The following is an 18835-nucleotide window of genomic DNA, read 5'->3' on the forward strand; positions in this document are numbered from 1 at the left end:
TGGATGTCAGAAGAGACTCTTAAAAACTTACATGAATGTAGAAAAGCTAAGAAAGGATGATGTAAAATTTTTCAAAGGGCGACTGAAGAAGACAAAGGAAAAATTTTTTAATTTTTATTTTATTGGGGACTCTTACAGCTCTATCACAACCCACACATATATCCATTGTGTCAAACACATCTGTACATATGCTGGCATCATATTTTTCAAAACATTTTCTTCCTACTTGAGCCCCTTGCATTCCCTCCCCTTCCTTCCCTCCCCCATGTCCCCTTGATCATTTATATTCTTTTTTCTTCTTCATGTTTTACACTGACAACTGTCTCCGTTCAACCACTTTTCTGCTGTCTGTCTCCCTGGATCATTGTGATCGGTTCCCCATAACTCCACATCCCCTCCCTTCTTCCCCTCCCCCTTACTTCTCTAGTATCACTACTTCCCGTACTGGTCCTGAGGGGTTTATCTGTTCTGGATTCCCTGTGTGGCCAGCTCTTATCTGTACCAGTATACATGTTCGGGTCTACTCAGATTTGTAAGATAGAATTGGGGTCATGGTAGTAGGGAGTGGGGAAGCATTAAAGAACTAGAGGAAGGTTGTGTGTTTCGTTGGTGCTACACTGCACTCTGACTGGCTCTTCTCTTCCTTGTGGCCTTTCTGACAGGGGGTGTACAATTCACTGCTGATGGGCTTTGGGTCTCCACTCTGCCCTCCCCTTCATTCCCATTGATATGCTATTTGTTTGTTTTCGGTCTTTGATGCCAGATACCTGATCCCATTGACAGCCCATGATCAGTCAGGCTGGTGTGCTTCTTCCATGTGGGCTTTGTTGCTTCTGAGCTAGATGGCCACTTGTTTATCTTCAAGCCTTTAAGACCCCAGACACTATATCTTTTGATAGCCGGGCACCATCAGCTTCAAAGGGAAATATTTCGATGAAAAGTACAAAGACCTAGATTTAGAAAACCTAAAAGGAGAAACACATTCAGCATTTCTCAAGATAAAAAAAAAAACTGAAGAAAAAAATTCAAGTATCAAAGAGTAATATTGAAGGATTTTATGGGCAAATTAGTCAACAATTCCAGAAGCATCAAAAGGAGATGGAAATAATACTAGAATCAGTGTATCAAAATATCTGGTCCACATTCAACTATTTTAAAAGCTCACACATGATTAAGGAGCAGTTGTGCTGAAGGAAGAAGTGCAAGCTGGACTGACGGTATTAGACAATATAATGCTGGAAACACTCATATTATTTATATGCTGAGATATTTGGAAGACAACAATCTGGCTCACTGACTCGAAGAGATCTAAATTTGCATCCATTCCAAAGAAAAAGGTGACCCAACAGAATGTGGAAATTATTGAGCAATATAATTAATATCATATGCAAGCAAAATTTTGCTGAAGACAATTCAAGAAGAGGGAGCTGCCAGAAATTCAAGCCAGATTCAGCCGAGGAGGGGGATGACGGAGATCATTGCTAACAGCGGATGAATCTTGACTGAACCCAGAGAACACCAGAAAGATGCTTACTTGTCTGTACAGATGAGCACCAACTATGGGGAACATGGAGAAAACAGGAATTGCCTAACACTTACTTGTGTTCATGTGGAACACGGACATGGACAAAGAAGGCAGTCATCAGAACAAAAGAGGGGGCACTCACTGTTTACATCAGGAATTGATTTAACACCAGGGCTAGCTCCTTTTACCACACTCAATCAGTGTGCTGAGCAAAGCCAACAAGTTGGACCACATGAAGAAGATGGATGTGGTTTGGAGGAAGGCTCGTTAATAGCGTGCATTGTGCACCTGACGCAATCTTGCTTGCTGAAATTGAAGGGGACTTGAAGCCTTTACTGAAGAAGATCCAAGAATACAGCCCTCAGTATGGACTACAACTCCATGTAAAGCAAACAAAACTATTCATAACTGAGCCCAAAACCTTCTGGATAAGCAGGGACAAGATTAAAGTTAATTTAAGTCAATTCTTGGTCTCCAGAATTGAAGGATGGACTGGCAGATGACAAAACGGCTAGCAGAAAGCAGAGTTTATTTGGAAAGAAAAAAAAAACACCCAACCCAGCAGGTTCAGGGGACTCAAGGGAGTGCCCCCTGACTGAACTGTGTCAGAGTTTTTATCAGGTGTGTGTGTGTGGGGGGGGAGGGGTACTTGGCCTGTCTGCATCTCCAGGTTATCAATGGGCCAATCCCGGGATTGGTCCTCTTTCTCAGGTCCGATCACAAACCTGGTCATGCTCTCCTGTCTGCGGGGTCTTGCCCGGGCCTGGACAGGGAAGTCACCATGCAATATCCACATCCACCCAAAAGAGCCTCAGGGTTGAAGACGTCAAGAGTTTAGCATCAACGTAGGGGTCTGACGCCTGCAGGCTGAAGATGAGATTGTCCCAGGCTGTGAGATCCCCCTTCAGATAGCCTGCCTCACCTCCCAGTGCTTGCTGACACCGGACCAGTTTCCCTCACTCTGCACACGGGCTCTCGATCTCCTACCTCTCAGTTTAATAGTACTTGAATCCACAAGCAATGCTCATCGAAGCAATTAAGAGATCAAATAACATAAAGCTGCTACAGAAGAGTTCTTTAGTCTAAAGCACACGGGTGTCACCTTGTGAGCTACACCTGCCTGACCAGGTCTTGGTATTTCCATTGCCTCAAGCTGGACAACGATTAAAGAAGACTAAAGAATTGACTGGGCTGCTAACCCCAGGTTCAGCAGTTCAAAACTCCCAGCCTCGCCTAGGGAGATAGATGAGGCTTTCTACTCCGGCTAAGAGCTACTGTCTCGGAACCCCTCCGGGGAAGTTTTACCCTGTCCTACAGGGTCGCGATCAGTCAGAATTGACTGGATTACAGTGGGAATGAGCTCAAACAAGTCAGTCTTCCTCGGAAGTGTGGCTAGAATGCTCCTTAAAGGTGAAGCTTGCAAGACATTGTGTCATATGATCTCAGGAAGGGCCCGTCCCTGGAGGACGTCATGCTTGGTAAAGTGGAGGCTTAGCAAAGAGGAGGAAGACCTGCAATGCGATGGCTTGACCCCGTGGCTCTGACAATGGACCCGACAGCGATTGTGAGGTTCGTGCAGGACCGAGCAGTGTTTTCATCTGAACCTCCTCAACAGCACCTAAGAACAACAGTGATAGGTATGTGCACTTTCGCCATCACAAGATAAGGTTAGATTCTTTTCTAAAGTGCTTGTCCCAGTTTACGCTGTCATCAGCAGCACATGACAGTGCTCATTGATTCCCATCCTTGGCAATGACTTTGGTTTGGGTTTCATGACGTTAAGTGTCTTCCCAGATATCTATTGTCTCCATGGATTTTTTTTCTTCTGGTTTCCCTGTCTTCTGTCCAGTTTTTATTTGTTTGTTTGTTTGTTTTTGTCATTCTACTCTTGATTATTTCCTTTGTTGTGTTTTCTTTGAGTTGTGGTCTCATTTTTCTGATTTCTTAAGTTGGAGGATTAGATTATTGACTTGATATTCTTTTCTTCTTTAATATTGATAACTCACTCACTCACTCACTCACTCACTCACTCACTCACTCACTCACTCACTCACTGTTATTGAGTTGATTCTGACTCACAGATACCTTACTGGACAGGGTAGAACTGCCCGTGTGAGTTTCTGAGACGGTAGCTTTTTACAGAGTACAAAGCTTCGTCTTCCTCCTGCAAACTGGCTAGTGGTTTTGTTAAGTTTCTGGAGTGGGTAATAGCTCGGTTCTTTGCGTCTCACAATGAAAGAAATCACCCCAAAGACCGTTTTGTAATCCTAGTAGGTTTTTGTGAAGGACAGGACAAGTTTCAGGTTTTACAGTCTCAAATGGGTTCACAACTGGGCCTGAATAACCACACGGAATCTTGGGCGGATCCCAGGAGGCCAGAAGACCAAGAGCCCTAGAGGCTCAGAGCATGTGGGCCAAGAGGCTGTGTGCCCAAGTAGACCTGGGGACGGAGACGGAGACAGACGCATGAGTTGCAGAAAGCTTGCTCCAAAGGGTTTGGTAGCAAATATGGGATTGACAGGAACAGGGTGGACCAGAGTCCCGTGGGCTTCGAGTACCAGGGCAAGAGAGCGTCCCAGAGCATGCTCCCTGCCTTTATTCCAGCTCACGCCCTGACTGGAGAAAGGTGTGGTGATGTCGTGAGTCTGGTCCTAGTTTGGCGCCCACCTAGCTCAGGGGCTTGAGTACCAGCATGCTCAGGTTGGGGTTTTCATAGGTGTCTAAGGGTTGCCTGATTTCTTCCCAACATCTTCTAGGGGGGGACCTTTGCAAGCATGGGAAGGGCAACCTCCTGTTGCTAAACCAGCTACCTACCAGGTTTGAAATCCCTAACACACTTTAGTTGGACCCCATAAGCTTGAGATGCTGCGTGATTTTATTCATCTCAAAATCTTTTCTAATTCTCGTTGTCATACGTTATTTGATGCAGTGGCCATTTAGAAGGGTGATGTTTCATTTCCAATTTTTTCCATTATTTTAACATTTCTTTTAAAAATTATTACTTATTTTATGATCTATCCTGGAGCAGGGTTTGTGCTTCCCTGTAAAGAAGCTACATTTTGCTATAATTGGTTCTAGAGGCTAGTTGGCTGATAGTGTTGCTCAATTCCTTTCTATCCTTGTGCATCCCTTTTGTGCCTGGTTGTTCTATTCACTATTGACTTTCATTCTGTTATTGTTACATTATTATGTTTGTCAGTTTGGTAAGTTATATTTCTGTCTATTCTAAGTTTTCAAATTTATAAATTGTATATAATATTCTCTTACTATCTTTCAAATTTGTTTTAGCTTCATTTTTGTCCCTTTTTCCCTGCCTAGAATTATTTGAGACTTTCTTTTTTTCATCAAAGGTTTATATATTTGACAAGTCCCATGAAAAAAACCAAAAACAACATTTGACTTTGTCCATCCTCTCTTGCATCTTTATTTCCATTTTCTTTTATTTCGGCGGTTACATTTGTTATCTAATTCATTTTCCTTTCTCTGAATTGGAATGCTTATTTCATTAATTAAACTCTGTCTTCTATTTTCAGGAGCCCTCGTGGCATAGTGGTTCCCAGGTGGACTGTGATCCACAAGGCGGGCAGTTCAAAACCACCAGCTGCTCCATGAGACAGACGGGGCTTCCTACTCTCGTAAACAGTTACAGTCTCAGAGACTCACGGGGACACTTCCACCCAGCCCTGACGGGTCACTCGGAGTCTGCCTTGACTCGTTGGCAGTGAGTTTGGTTTGGGTTTCCTTCTGCTTTAACCATTTGAGGTTGTTTCCATTTGGGTGATATTTTCATGCACCCTAAAGATTTTTGTATAGAAATACTTAATTATTATTCATTACTTTTTGGAAACGTCTATCATTATTTCCTACTTAATCAATGGCTTATTTAACTCTCCATATAGTTTAAAAATTCAACGTGTGGGTTTTTACCTTTAACTGTATGGTTTTAGTTACCAACTATTGCTGTGAGAGAAATGTCACAGAAGGTGGCTTTAAGGAACAAAATCTATTTTCTCACAGCTCACGAAGCTACAAGTCCAAATGCAGGGGAGGGCTCCAGGACAGGTGCTTCCTTTGTGCTGGTCCCAGACATGTCTCGGTGTTCCCTGGCACCTGCCTCCTCCCTGTGCCTGTCTCTGTGTCTACTGGTCTTTTCAAATCACTCAGCAGAGATTAGTTTAGGACCGCTCCCAACTCAGGGATGGCCCCATGAACTTGACAAAGAGAGTTCTGTTTCCAAATAGGATTACAGCCAGGTTTTCAATATGTGTTTTTTCTTTTTTTGGAGGGGGGTGGGGCACCACAATTCTACCCTTTGGTTCCTCAGATTCATATGCTTCCCACATGTGAAACGCATTTACCCTGTCACACAATCTTCAAAAGTGTGACCCCATTCCAACATCAACTCTTGAGTCCAACATCTCCTCTTCTGGACTTGGTGTGAGACTCTGGGTGTATTCTGTCCTGACACAAAATTCCTTTTCACCTGTGGGCCTGTGAAACCAAGAGGAACATGTTGTGTTTCCATAGTACAATGATGTGAACCAGGCGTGGACATTCCCATGTCAAATGGGAGAAAGTAGAGAGAAAGGAGAGGTCCTATGTATTAAGAAAGTCCAAAGCAGCAGGGGAAATCCCCTTAGCTCCCAAGGCTAAAATATAATCCTAAAATAATCCTTGGACCGTCTGGACAATGATCTCACCCTCCATATAAAGTAAAAGTGGTGCCTTATTGTTGACAAGGTCAGCAGTTCGAAACTACCCGCTGCTCCAAGAGAGAAAGATGGGGCTTTCTACTCCCGTTAGCAGTTCTAGTCTCAAAATCTCACAAGGACAAGTCATACCCTGTCCTGTAGTGTCACCGTGAATTGCAATTGACTTGACAGCAGTGAGCAAAAAGGGTAATTTTACTTTTAGTTTTAATGTGTCATGAATCTATATTTGATGATTCTAGTCTTTGAAGGTCCTGCTCCTGTGATTCTCACCTATGTTTTTTTCTTCTTTATATATTAAAAAAAAGACTTTTTTGTTTACTTTTCCATAATTTAAGAAATATATTTTTTAACTTTTTAAAATATTCATTTATCATATTAGTATATATATATTTACATATATATTAAATACTTTTATTGGGTGCTCTTACATCTCATCACAATTCATACATTCATCCCGTGTGTTGAGCACGTTTGCACATATGCCGCCATCATCATTTTCAAAGCATTCTCTTCCCACTTGAGCCCCTGATATCAGCTCCCCATTTCTTCCCCCTCCCTCCCTGCCCTCCCTCCCTTAGGAACCCTTATAGGTTATTATTTCCATATCTTACATCGTCCTCCGTCACCCCTCACCCACTTTTCTGTTATTCATCCTCCTGGAAGGGGTTCAAGACTGATCCTTGTGATCCATTCCTCCTTTCTCCCCCCCATCCCCTAATCTCTCCTTTCATTGTTGGCTTTTTATTGTGGTTTTAGTCAAAGTTTACTGAGCAAATTGGTTTTTCAGTCAACAACTGTGTTTTGTGACATTGATTGCAATCCCCACAATGCAACAACACTCTGCCTGCTTCTTCCCCGTGTTCACTGGTTTCATTTATTCTTGCTTTCTATCCCTCCATACCTTCTGAGCTGTAATCCCTGTGAGCTCTTACTGCTGCTGATTCTAAGGAGTATTACTGGTCACCCGATAGGCCTGTCTATTGCTTGGCTGAAAGGAGAGCCTGGGGCTTAGTTCAGTTCCAGCTTGGGAGGTAACAAAGGACCAGACATGAGGAGGTTTCATGAATCTCGATCAGACCAGTAAGTCTGGCCAATTTTATGATTTTGAGTTGTTCCACATTTTTCTCCCCCACGCCCAGGACCTTCTTTTCTTTTATCTTTAATATACATATATATTTAAACATTTTATTAGGGGCTCATACAACTCTTATCACAATCCATACACACATCAATTGTGTAAAGCACATCTGTACACTCATTGCCCTCATCATTTTCAAAGCATTTGCTCTCCACTTAAGCCCTTGGCATCAGGTCCTCTTTTTTTCCCCCTCCCTCCCCGCTCCCCCTTCCTTGATAATTTATAAATTATTATTTTGTCATATCTTGCCCTGTCCAAAGTCTCCCTTCACCCAGGGAAGAGGTCACATGTAGATCCTTGTAAACGGTTCCCTCTTTCCAATCCACGCTCCCTCTACCCTCCCAGTATCGCCAATCATCACCCTGGAGTCCCTGTGTTTCCAGTCCCTATCTGTACCTGTGTACATCTTCAGGTCTAGCAATGACTTGCAAGGTAGAATTCGGATCATGGTAGTAGGGATTTTGAATCATTTCCACGGGTCTTCAATTTTTCTCACTTTTATTTTGAGACCCACCATTGCTGCTTCACAGGCATTCACAAGCTCTGAAGATCTTGTTTGCTACTGAGCAAAGTAGGGTTTAGATGATTGTTTCCGTGGACTATGGCATGCCAATTGACTTTGGTGTCCCTGAGTCTACGGTCCTGAGCCAACAGGCTTAGAGACTGAGTCCATCAAGGTGTTTGTTATCGTGAAAAAGTTCACACAATCCGCTCTACTGTCTTTATAAACTTATTTGTAGCACAACTTTTAGCTTTTAGTTTTTAATCTTTGCTATTCATCTCCCATTAGGTTAGTCAGAATTGAGGTTGCTTTTCCCAGGAAAGACCTTGAATTTGCTTCATCCAAGAGCCAAGAATCATTTTATTATCTTTCTGTTCTCCTTATTTTATACCCTGGTGATTCATATCCTGAGAATCCAGTGATCCATTAAAAAGTATGTCTTTTGTCCAGGGTGTAGTTGTTTTACAATAAGATGACTGATTATTCAAGAAATGAAGCCCTAAGACATTCTCTTGTTAGGAAAAAGTATTAACTGTTGACTAAAATTAGATTTTCAAGAGTGGACTCTGCTTCCAATGGCTGTAATAGAAATAATCTCGTTTTCTTGTTTAATAAATGAAATAATTGTGGGGGACCAACCTTTGCACAGCCAAATGGATCCCAGGGGTTGTGTAATTGAGGGGTAAATTAAAGAGACACCAGACAAGGCATGCAAAGGCTCATCTCTTCCATGGCAACCAGAACCAGATTGAGGCTGTAATGCATTCTCTCTCAGACTTATGTAACCGGGCACACAAGTCACAGTATGCACATACATAACAGGAAGGGACTGTATTAGAGGCACACATGTAACAGGAGGGAGGTTTACAAGCAATAGGAAGGGGAGGTACTAGAGGCATACATGTGACAGGTAGGTACATATGGAACAAGATGGGTGGGCTCTAGAGTTAAGATGGCGGTCTACCTTAGTCATCTCTGAGTCAGCTTGACCTTGGGTTCCCCTGAGCTCTTCTCCAGAAGAAGGAGAGTGGGCCCTACTTACAGCGGGAAAGACAGTAGGGTCTGATTACTTTTGAGGGCCCACAACCTTCAACCAGTTAACTTTCAATCATATACAGTAGCAACCATGTGCTTACATGTGGTACCCTAACGTCGGCATTGTTACAGGGACATTGTGGGATGTGACTGGAGCACATCTCCAACCCACGAACATGAAGGTCTCCCTCCATGGGAGCCCCGGCCTCTCAGACTCCTTAACATCTGGAAGTAGAGAATTAGTTCACATACACTCTCTTCCCAGTTCTGTTCCCCACAAACAAGGATTAAATAAATAAGGGAAATAAATAAATGAAATAAAGCTCCCTGCCATGGAGTTGATACCACAGACTAGAACTGCCCCAGGCGTTTCAAGACTGTAAGTGTTTTTGGAAGCCCCATCTTTCCCCCTTGTTGGGGCTGGTGTTTTCAAATGCTAACCTCTTAATCATTCAATAAGGGGCTGTTTGTTTCTAACCAATGCATGCTATTTGGTTGCCTCAACACATTAAAGGTTACATTTGGGATCAGTCACTTCTGAACCACATCAAACTCACTGCCACTGAGTCAGTGCTGACTCTAAGTACCCCACTGTGGGTAGGTAGATTTAGGGATGGGGGTTAGGTAGCTAGATTTAGGAATGGGGGTTGTCCCTCCCATGCCTGAAAAGGCCCCCGTCGAGGAGGTTGGAAAGAAATATGGCAACCATTGGGCACCCATGGGAAGATCCCAAACTGAACATGCCTACGTAAAACCAATACCTTGGACACACACCCCTGTTAGGGGCATCACACAGGTGGGGCAAACTCAGCCAATGAGGTCAACCAATAACTTCAACCATTCCTCCCCAGCCAGAGGTTTGAAGTACCCTGGTCAGCAGCAGATGGAGAATGAGGGTCTCCCTTCCCCGTGTAGGCATACTCGGGGCCTGCAGCCTCTGGGTCCACATGCTCTTAGTCTCTGAGGTTCTTGGGCTTCTGGCCTCCCGTGAGGGTGCTCTTTTCCACGTGGTTGTTCATGCCCAGTTGTGAACCCCAGTGTGGCTTCTGTGTGGCTTGGCACACTTTCCAGAAATAGCGTGTTCCCTTTTGAGACTGTAAAACCTGAAACTTTTCCATGCCTTCATAAAAACTTACTTGGATTACAAAACATGCTTTGGCATGAATTCTTTCAGCGTGCGAAGCAAAGAACCGAGGTACAACCCACTCCAGAAACCTAACAGAACCATTTGCCGGAGTAGAATGCTCAGTCGTTTTTCCTCGGAGCTGCTGGTGGTTTTGAATTGCTGACTCTGCCGATTGCAGCCACTATGCAGATTGCTCACCCACCTCACCACCAGGGCTCCTCTCCCTACTGAACAGAGAAAACGAAAATGAAGCCAAAGCATTTGGAGCAACTGCTAATTAGAGGTCAACCTGCATTAAGACAAACTATCTGCAACGATCACAGGAATTGGATGGGAACATGAAACTTAACCCAATGAATATCTACTTTGCATACTTGCCAAAAAATGTCATGAGGTAGGTATCACCTGGGACAAAACATGTCCATGACAGAAAAGAGTACCATGGTGAGTTTCATTGTATTCCTCATAATCCCAGCTTATTTGGGTATTATTGTTCCTAATTATTGAATATAAGCATTATACTAATAGAGATATAATTCAATATAGATGACCTTGTCTCTATGACTGCCTTATGTTTAAACTTATGTTTACATTCTATGTGTAAGGCGGCGTGTCTGTCCGAGTTTTCTAGAGAAGCAGGCCTAGTGAGACTCTGGCCAGCATGCATGAGACAGAACTTTGTATCAAGCAAGCATTTTTCATCAAGAAAGCAGCCTAGCCTGGGCCAGCTCAAGGTCACAGTCAGATGCTCACTGGAGCCCTGTAATGCCTCATGCCACTGTAGACGGATGACGCAGGAAGGGCATGTGGGAAGCTGGGAGATCGCAGGCTGGTGGGTGCAGTCACATGGAGCCAAGGTTGGCGGGAACATGGCTGGATGCCACAGCTCCCAGGTTCAGCAGGCCAATGGGCTGCCGACCCCAGAGGCAGTCATTCAATCCAGGCAAGCAGGGAGCTGGAGAGGGGCATGAGAGAGTGGGGGCACGAGAGGCGTCACCAGGCTATGATTGAGAGGCTGGATCACACGCCTATGTCCACACACGTACACGTCGATCTAAAATCAGACTCTCATTGTAGGTTACATGATTCCTGAATTTCATCTCAGGTTCACTGAATGGACTTCCCAACAGGTAGGTGTTCGAGAGCCCATGCTGGGCTAAGGAGAGGGAGATTTTCTGTTCTAATGGTGCTGACTTCCTGTGGGAATGGAGACCAGGAAAGTTGAGTATGTACTAGAACCTTTACACTCCAAAGTCGAACTTCATTGCTTTTGCAAAAGGGGCAACTTGTGAAACGGGCGCCTGACCAACTGGTCCAGTTAGTTCACACTCACACTCATTCACACTTGATTGCTCACTCCCACTCACCAGCTCACTCGCTCATCATTCACTCACTCACCTCACTCATCACTCATGTCACTGACTCACCTCCTAGCACTCACTGGCACTCACTCACTGTCAGGAGATGATCCAACTCATCGCAACCAACACACCTGAGAGGGCAGAGCTGTCCTTAGGGATATCCAGAGTTGTAAAGCTTCACAGGAGCCAAACGCTTCAGCGTACCCCCACAGAGCAGCGGGTGGGCTCCGCCTGCTGACCCAAGGGTTAGCAGTCTAATACCTTGTCCACTACGCCACCAAGGATCCTTTCTCTTGAACTTTGAGGGGCTATTTTGTTTGCTCCTTGATTCTTATGCCAGCTTTCTGAGCAGTGGAGATCCCCCCCTGCCCCCACACACATGCTTTGTCACTTCTTGTTAGCCTTAATTTCCCCAGCATTGTGCGTGCGGGGAGACAAAGTCAAAAAGCAAACCTCCAAGCGCAAGAGCGGGTTGCTCCTTGAGTAGTTGTCATGACGTTCTCTGGCCACAGCAACTTCCAGGAGCTCAAATGGCAAGGTCGTCTTTTCATTAGTCTCAAGCAATGGATTTGAGCCACCTGGCGACGTGGGGCTTGGGGGGTGAGTTTTGTTGCTCTTTTACATCACTGCCTACCAAGCTTGTTTGCTGAAGGACCCAGAGTCCCTGTGTTGCACAACCGTAGGGACATCACAGCCACGGAACCTGAAGTACAATGGTCTGACTTCAGGAGCACTCACTGCCATCAAGTCAAAGCTGGCGCAGTGACCCCATGGAGTGACCCCACGTGGGTTTCCCAGACTGTAAATATCTACCAGAGTAGAAAGTCCAGTCCTCCCTTGGAACGGCTGGTAGTTTCAACCTGCTGCCCATCCAGATGGCAGCCCAATATGTAACTACTGCGTCACCATGGCAGCACTGGTGGTACGGAGAAGCTTATCTCCCCCGAGCAACCAGGGTCATGGGGAAGGCTGACGGGGTACTGAGACCACAGTGCAGCCGAAGCGCAAAAAGCCACGGAAGCTCTAGTTCTTCAGCCACCAAGAAACAGTACACCAGTGTGAGACTTGTGAATCAGACACAGCATGCTTATGAATAAGGCCCTCGTGGGGTTCACATACCCTTCGTGGTCACAGGAACGCTGTTGTAACTTCCATCCAAGGGCCAAGGCTTCAGCCCGCAGGGCAGACACTACACTGCTTTCCACAGGAGGCCTTCCCGCCCCTCCCCTGGCCTTAGGTCCCCAGCTCCCCACCCCTGCTCCTCCTTGCGCAGCCGTGCTGTGCTCGCCTGGCATGGTGCGTGACTCATGACAGCCTCCAACTGAAGGATGGTCCAGCCAGTGAACAAATAATTAATTACACGATGGACAGAAAATAAATAACATCTCCAGGTTTTCGCAAGACTGGATGTTTACTGTCACCATTTCTTCGACGAGTTCTACAAGGTAAACACAAACACACAGGCTCGTCTGATGGCATAGGTTTGAAACATCAACCTTGACTGGCATGTAGGATTTCCAGAGCTCGGCGGGGGGATCAGGCACTTTGGGACCCAGAGGGACATAGGAGAGCCGAGGCTGGGAAGGGGTCACTTGGCCTTGAGGGGTGAGGTAGGGAAGAGCAGTGTAGACATAGAACAAGGCCGACAACACAGCCCACCCGCCTTTCAGAAGATGGCTGTCCAGTACTTGGCCGGGCCTCTGCTTCACCTGCGGATCCTTCCGGCCACTCCCCTCAGGCACTTACTAAGCACCTTCAGCACGAGGTGGGCAGGGAAGGGCAGGAAAGGGCAGGAAGTCTACTGTCCTTTGTGTCAGTGTCTTTGGTGCGAGCAAAACTCACCTCTGGCCTCAGGGGTCCCTGGGTGGCAGAGATGGGTACGTGTTTAGCTTCAAGTCAAGAGCCCCTTCCTGGAGGCACCTGGTGATCTGCTTCCAAAATGTCATCGCTGTGAAACCCTGTGGAGCAGCATTTCTCTGCTCACATAGTGTCACGAGAGGGCAGAATTGACTCGCTGGCAACCCAAAGCTCTGGGATCTGTGAGCCTAGGGGAGAAGGGTATCCAGCTCTTACTGGGTGGAGGGCCCCTTGGTAGGTTTTATATGATCATCAGATGGACATTGATGGGTGCACATGCTACAGTCTCTAGTCTGCCTGCCCCTTTGCAGTGGCCTCTGCGGCCATGGCTGCTGCTCCATCAGGGCCAATCTATGAGACTCGCGTGGCGGCCACGCAGCCTCGGAGCAGCAGATGGAAGACACCCGCAGGAAGCACTCTCCGTGCCCACCACCCGTCACTGGCCTAATGAGCCGTTCTTGCACTTGACGCTTTCTCTCTTTTTCCAGGCAACGATCCTAATGTGCCCCCAGACAGGAGCTCAGGGAGCCTCCCTGGAGAGGCCGGGGCCTGCTCACCTTACAGTCCATCTGCCAGGCTTTAGCCAGCCCTCCCCCGCTCCCGTCAGGGGCCTCCTCAGCCAGGAAACCCGCGCTATATGGCTGTGACTCACAGCCCTCGTTCAGAGTAGAGGCTAATGTGCAAGACACTCTTCTTCTCTAAGTCCTTTTAGGGGAGGGCAGGGGAGAGGGGTGGGGGTCTGCAGGGAATAGAGGAGGCAGATGATTTGGTCCTACAGGGGTGAGTGGCTGAGCTGTGAACAGCTGTCAGGTGTGCAGAGTAAAAGTAGTAAGGGGGAGTGGGGACCCAGGGTCCATCTGCGGGAAACTGGACACCCCCTTGCAGAAGGGCTGCGGGGAGGAGATGAGCCAGTCAGGGTGCAGTGTAGCAATGATGCAATATACAATTTTCCTCTAGTTCTTAAATGCTTCCTCCCCACCACTATCACGATCCCAATTCTACCTTAGAAATCTGGCTAGACCAGAGGATGTACACTGGCACAGATAGGAACTGGAAACACAAGAAATCCAGGACAGATGAACCCCTCAGGACCAGTGGCGAGAGTGGTGATACTGGGAGGGTGGAGGGAAGGAGAGGGAGAAAGAGGGAACAGATTACAAGTATCTACATTTAACTTTCTCCCTGGGGGACGGACAGCAGAGAAGTGTGTGAAGGGAGACATCAGATGGTATAAGATATGACAAAATAATAATAATTTATAAATTATCCAGGGTTCATGGGGGAGTGGGGAGGGAGGGGAAAAATGAGGAGCTGATACCCAGGGCTCAAGTGTTTTGATAATGATGATGTATGTATGGATTATGATAAGAGTTGTATGAGCCCCTAATAAAATGATTTAAAAACAAAACAAAACAGTCTCAGTATGAATCAGGGGCTGGATGGAAGACAAGGTTCTGAGCCCCGGGCCCCGGCCTGGGCTTCCGTGCTTTAGGGGAGAGTGTTTCACTACATTGTTGGAAAAGACCCTCCCCGCTGTTGTGAAATATACTGACCACTCCAATTGGAGGAATGTGGGGCTCATGTGATGTTCTGGGGACCCGGAGGCATGTTCTTTGCCCAACAGCAGCACAGGACATTTGGAGAGATCCTCGGGATTGATTTCATGAAAACAATCCTTCAGCGCCCCCCTCCCTAAACCTCACAACAAGGGCTCTCAAAAAGGGCCCCACTGGAAGCCGTGTGGAGTCTCAGTGGGCCCTCCCTTCCCAGCTCGCCAGGCTGGGATCTGTGCTGGGTCTGCTGGGGAGAGACTCAAATGAATCATCTAAAAGGTGAGAAGGCACAGCGGCTTTTAGAAGGGTCATGACCAGCCCAGAGGAGGGAAAGAAAAGCCACTTGACAGGCTTCATTAGCAGCTCTGGTAAGGAGGTGACTTCACACTCCAGCCGGAGGGCCAATTTGCAGCTGATGTGGCCACTTCCGACTTTCAGGAACAATCCTTTCCAGTTCGCCAAGAAGAAAGAGGTGGAGGAGTACTTTCAGCCACAGAACCCCAAGCCCCCTCCTCAGCCAGAAGGGGCGGAACTCCCACGGCCTGTAGGAGACACAGTGCCTTACCCCACCTTGGAACTGCCCAGGGGGGCTGGCACCCATAGCCAGTGCCCTTGTGAGGAAAGCCAGCTCACTGCATCTCCCCACCCTGTGTGGTTGAGTCGTTGCCAGGCAGAACCGGGCTCTTTCAGTCCTTGCTAGAGCCCAGCTCCACAGGAGTCTTGGGAAAGCAGTAAAGTGGGCATGGACGGCAGCCTGAGTAGATAAAACCAGCAGAGGCTTGGCTCTCACTGCCTCTTTTGAACCAAACAAATGTCCTGATCATGTTCAGTTGGTCTCCTAACACCTGGCCCTGGCTTTTCCGTCTACCAACTGAGAAATCTCAGCAACTACAATGTTTAGGAAATTAGAATCACCAGCCTCATTTAAACATATATGAGATAGATGTACGTCTATATCAGACACATATGCATGTCATTCTGAATATTACCACATACAATAATTTTTTTTCCAGAAGTGCAGACTTCAGACCATAGACCGGGCACAGTGACACTGTACCACACAATCAGGAAAAGCAGCCCCAGGCGCCCGTGGGACACCACTCAGGCTGCTGGTTCCCAGAAGGTGCAGTTCCCTCATACTTGGCTTGTTTTCTGGGCATGGGTGTGGTCAGCAGGCAGCGCGAACTGAATGGTGTCCTCCTTCTCCCAGCCCCTCCGGATCTTGGTGAGCCTGCGGCTGAAGCAGGGCAGGAGAAGCAGGCCTCTGGCCAGGATGACCACACAGGGAACCAGCAACGTGAGCGTGAAGGTGGGCGGCAGGTAGAACTTGTAGCGGCTCTCCTGGAATGCGCGGGTCCAGCCATAGGCGAGCGTGTGCAGCGTGCTCAGCACGAGGGCCACCAAGCCCAGATTGGACTGTGGAAGGAAGAGAGGCCTTTGACCCCGGCTGAACAGAAGTCCTGTGTGGCGAGAGGCATGGGGACCCCACCGTAGCTCAGCTCTGTTCCTGGCAGAGGGGAAGGGGGGTGGTTTGGGGGGCCAGGGCTCTAGGTTCTAGTCCCAGCCCTCTAACTCCAAGCCTCAGTTTCCTCAACAAGTAATACTTCATCTATTAGATTTAGGTTAGTTTATAAGGTACAGTGCCTAAAGTTTGTTGCCTTAGCCCTGGTGGTGAGCAGGGGGCCTTCAGCTGGATTTCCACTCTCCTAGACTGCAGATGAGGCATTCCTGGTTCTGCAGATCATGTCTGCCCTGACTGACTCTGTGACCCTGGACAAGTCCCTCCATCATCTCCGTGAGGAAAGGTGGAGAGCGTCAGGGAAGCACATGGACAGGGACCTGGCATCCCTCACTCCTGCAGGGGACCAAAGGGTGCTGAGGCCCGTTTACAGGGGCAGAGAGTGGAACACAGAGACAGTTCTGACCGAATTCCGTAAGCGCTGAGGAGCTACTGAGAGATTTGGGTCAGGCGAGCTGCATGTTTAAGTACGCATCCCCAAACACCCCAAACCCAGCGTTGTTGACTTGATTCAGCCTCATGAAATCCGGTATGTTTATTAGATCAGAAATGCAAGTTACAGGACTCCATCGGCCAAGTTAGACTCATGTATTTTCTGTAAGGAATATTGCAGGGGTTTGATTTAACTGTGGCAGGATGCTCAGTGTTCTCTGTTGATTGGGCCTGAGCTTTCCACACAGAAGCTGTGTTCGTGCCTCCTGGATTTCCTCTGAGCCCAGCTTGTCAGCCCTGATCCAGGGGCTTGACTACAGGGGCTGAGCTGCCTCACATTGTATTCTAAGTGGGGCTGTTCCTGCTTCTGGCCACCACTCTCAGCTTCCCCCTGATCCCCGGGAACTTCTCAGTACCAATCCCAGTAGGACAAGCCTATTACTCAACACCATGGGTCTGAACACACACTTGCTTTAAGTGATTTTTTTGGGGGAAAAAAATCAATATTTTTTCCAATGGATAGGGTCTATAATTCATTGCTGTGGAATCTATTCCAATACTTGGAAAGCACTTGGCAATTAACCAGTAGCAACTGGGAAAGGTCTGGTGACCTACTCATCAGCTACCGAAAATTCTGTGGAGCTCAGTTCTAATTTGACACACCTGGATTCATGGTAATGTTTTTTGGTTTGTTTTCTTTTTCAACGCACTTAATTTTACAGACAGGTTCCCAGGCACAACATTCTTGACCACAAAGGAAAAACTTGCTGTTCCCAGGTCTCTAGCCTCCTTAACTGTCCTCTTAGCTTTGAGGCTCTACGTATGTATACCATCTATAACCATTGAGAGAATCAATACAGTCACTTTGGAAAGACCAATGATGGCACTCTTCTCTCCCCTCCAGTTAACGCATGCCACCTCAGTGTGGCCAGTCTTAATGGAAGACTCCTGGCCACATGCAACCAAACCCTTGAGTGCTACGGAAATGGCTATCAATTCCAAATATACTACCACCAACCTCTGAACCATACCAACTTTTTCTAAGTTCAAATCTATTGGTATTGAAGCCTGGGACTAAAAAGGGTCCCCGCACTGACCATCCAGAGTAAGTCTTGAACAGCCTGTCAGTCATGCTGACATTCCCCAACTGGAAGTCTTGACCATGAAGCCACTGCCCTGGCCCCAACTCAATGGTTCTGGACTTTCCTGCGGTGCCTGGGAAGTCTGTGAGTCTGGCACTGTGGTTGTCAAACCTGGGTACATGCTTAAAAATCACTTGCGGAGCTTGGAAATCATGAAGACCCAGTCCCAGAGATTTTGATTAAATTAGTTAGGGTGGGGGGCAGGCATTCGTTTATATGCTGAGCATATGATTCTGATGTGCAGTCGGGGTTGTGAGGTGTCATTGGGTTATGCCAACTCATAGCGACCCTGTGTCCAATAGAACAAACACTCTGGTCCTGTCCCATCCTCACAACGGTGGTTTGCTTTAAGTCCATCATTGAAGCTGCATGCCAATCCATCTCTCTTTCAGTGACTAATGTTCAGGAGTGTACTGCCTCTCGTCCATCTTCCTAATCTGTCTTAGTCTGGAAGCTCCACGGAAATCTGTTCATTTGGGCGATGCTGCTGGTATTTGAAATACCGGTGGCATAGCTCCAGCATCCTCCAAGCCACCACAGGAGGACAATCTGTAACATATTGTGATGGTCAGGACTGAGAGCCAAGCATTTAGGGATTTCTTATCACCCAAGGCCTTCTGGCTTTAGTTGGGAAGTCTAGATAGGCCCCAGTACCCAAGGTTGAGAAGAGAACTAGACCTATCTGTTTCTTGGACAAAAAGACCATGTAGGCCACTCTGTGCGCAGGGTGGGGTACCATGGGCTCTCTCAGAGGAAGCAGCCGTAAGATCCCCGCCCCGCGCCCCAGGCTCAGTGACCTGCCCTGGAGCTCCCAATGGTAGATAGTACTGGGCCACCATGGGGACGGACACATGTGGCCGTATTGCTCCTGGGCCTTCCTTCTTAAACTACGGTCCCTCTGCCATCCAAAGTCCCACAGTGACAAGGGACAGG

At 47.2% G+C, this 18835-nt stretch overlaps 1 protein-coding gene across 2 annotated transcripts in view; it reads right to left on the minus strand.

Annotated features, from left to right (window-relative positions):
* STEAP3 (STEAP3 metalloreductase) overlaps positions 1-18835 on the minus strand; it is a 79700-nt gene that overhangs the window by 20032 nt on the left and 40833 nt on the right. The window contains exon 5 of one of the 2 annotated variants that reach the window (XM_075530266.1): positions 12680-16225. The exons of the other annotated variant lie outside the window; for it this stretch is intronic. Within the exon in view, the coding sequence (XP_075386381.1) occupies positions 15944-16225 (282 nt within the window). The 3' untranslated portion in view covers positions 12680-15943. Of the gene's footprint in view, positions 1-12679; positions 16226-18835 lie in introns of those variants that run through there. 2 annotated transcript variants of the gene reach the window in all.

Source organism: Tenrec ecaudatus, chromosome 13 (genome assembly GCF_050624435.1).
Source record: "Tenrec ecaudatus isolate mTenEca1 chromosome 13, mTenEca1.hap1, whole genome shotgun sequence".
Classification (NCBI taxonomy): domain Eukaryota; kingdom Metazoa; phylum Chordata; class Mammalia; order Afrosoricida; family Tenrecidae; genus Tenrec; species Tenrec ecaudatus.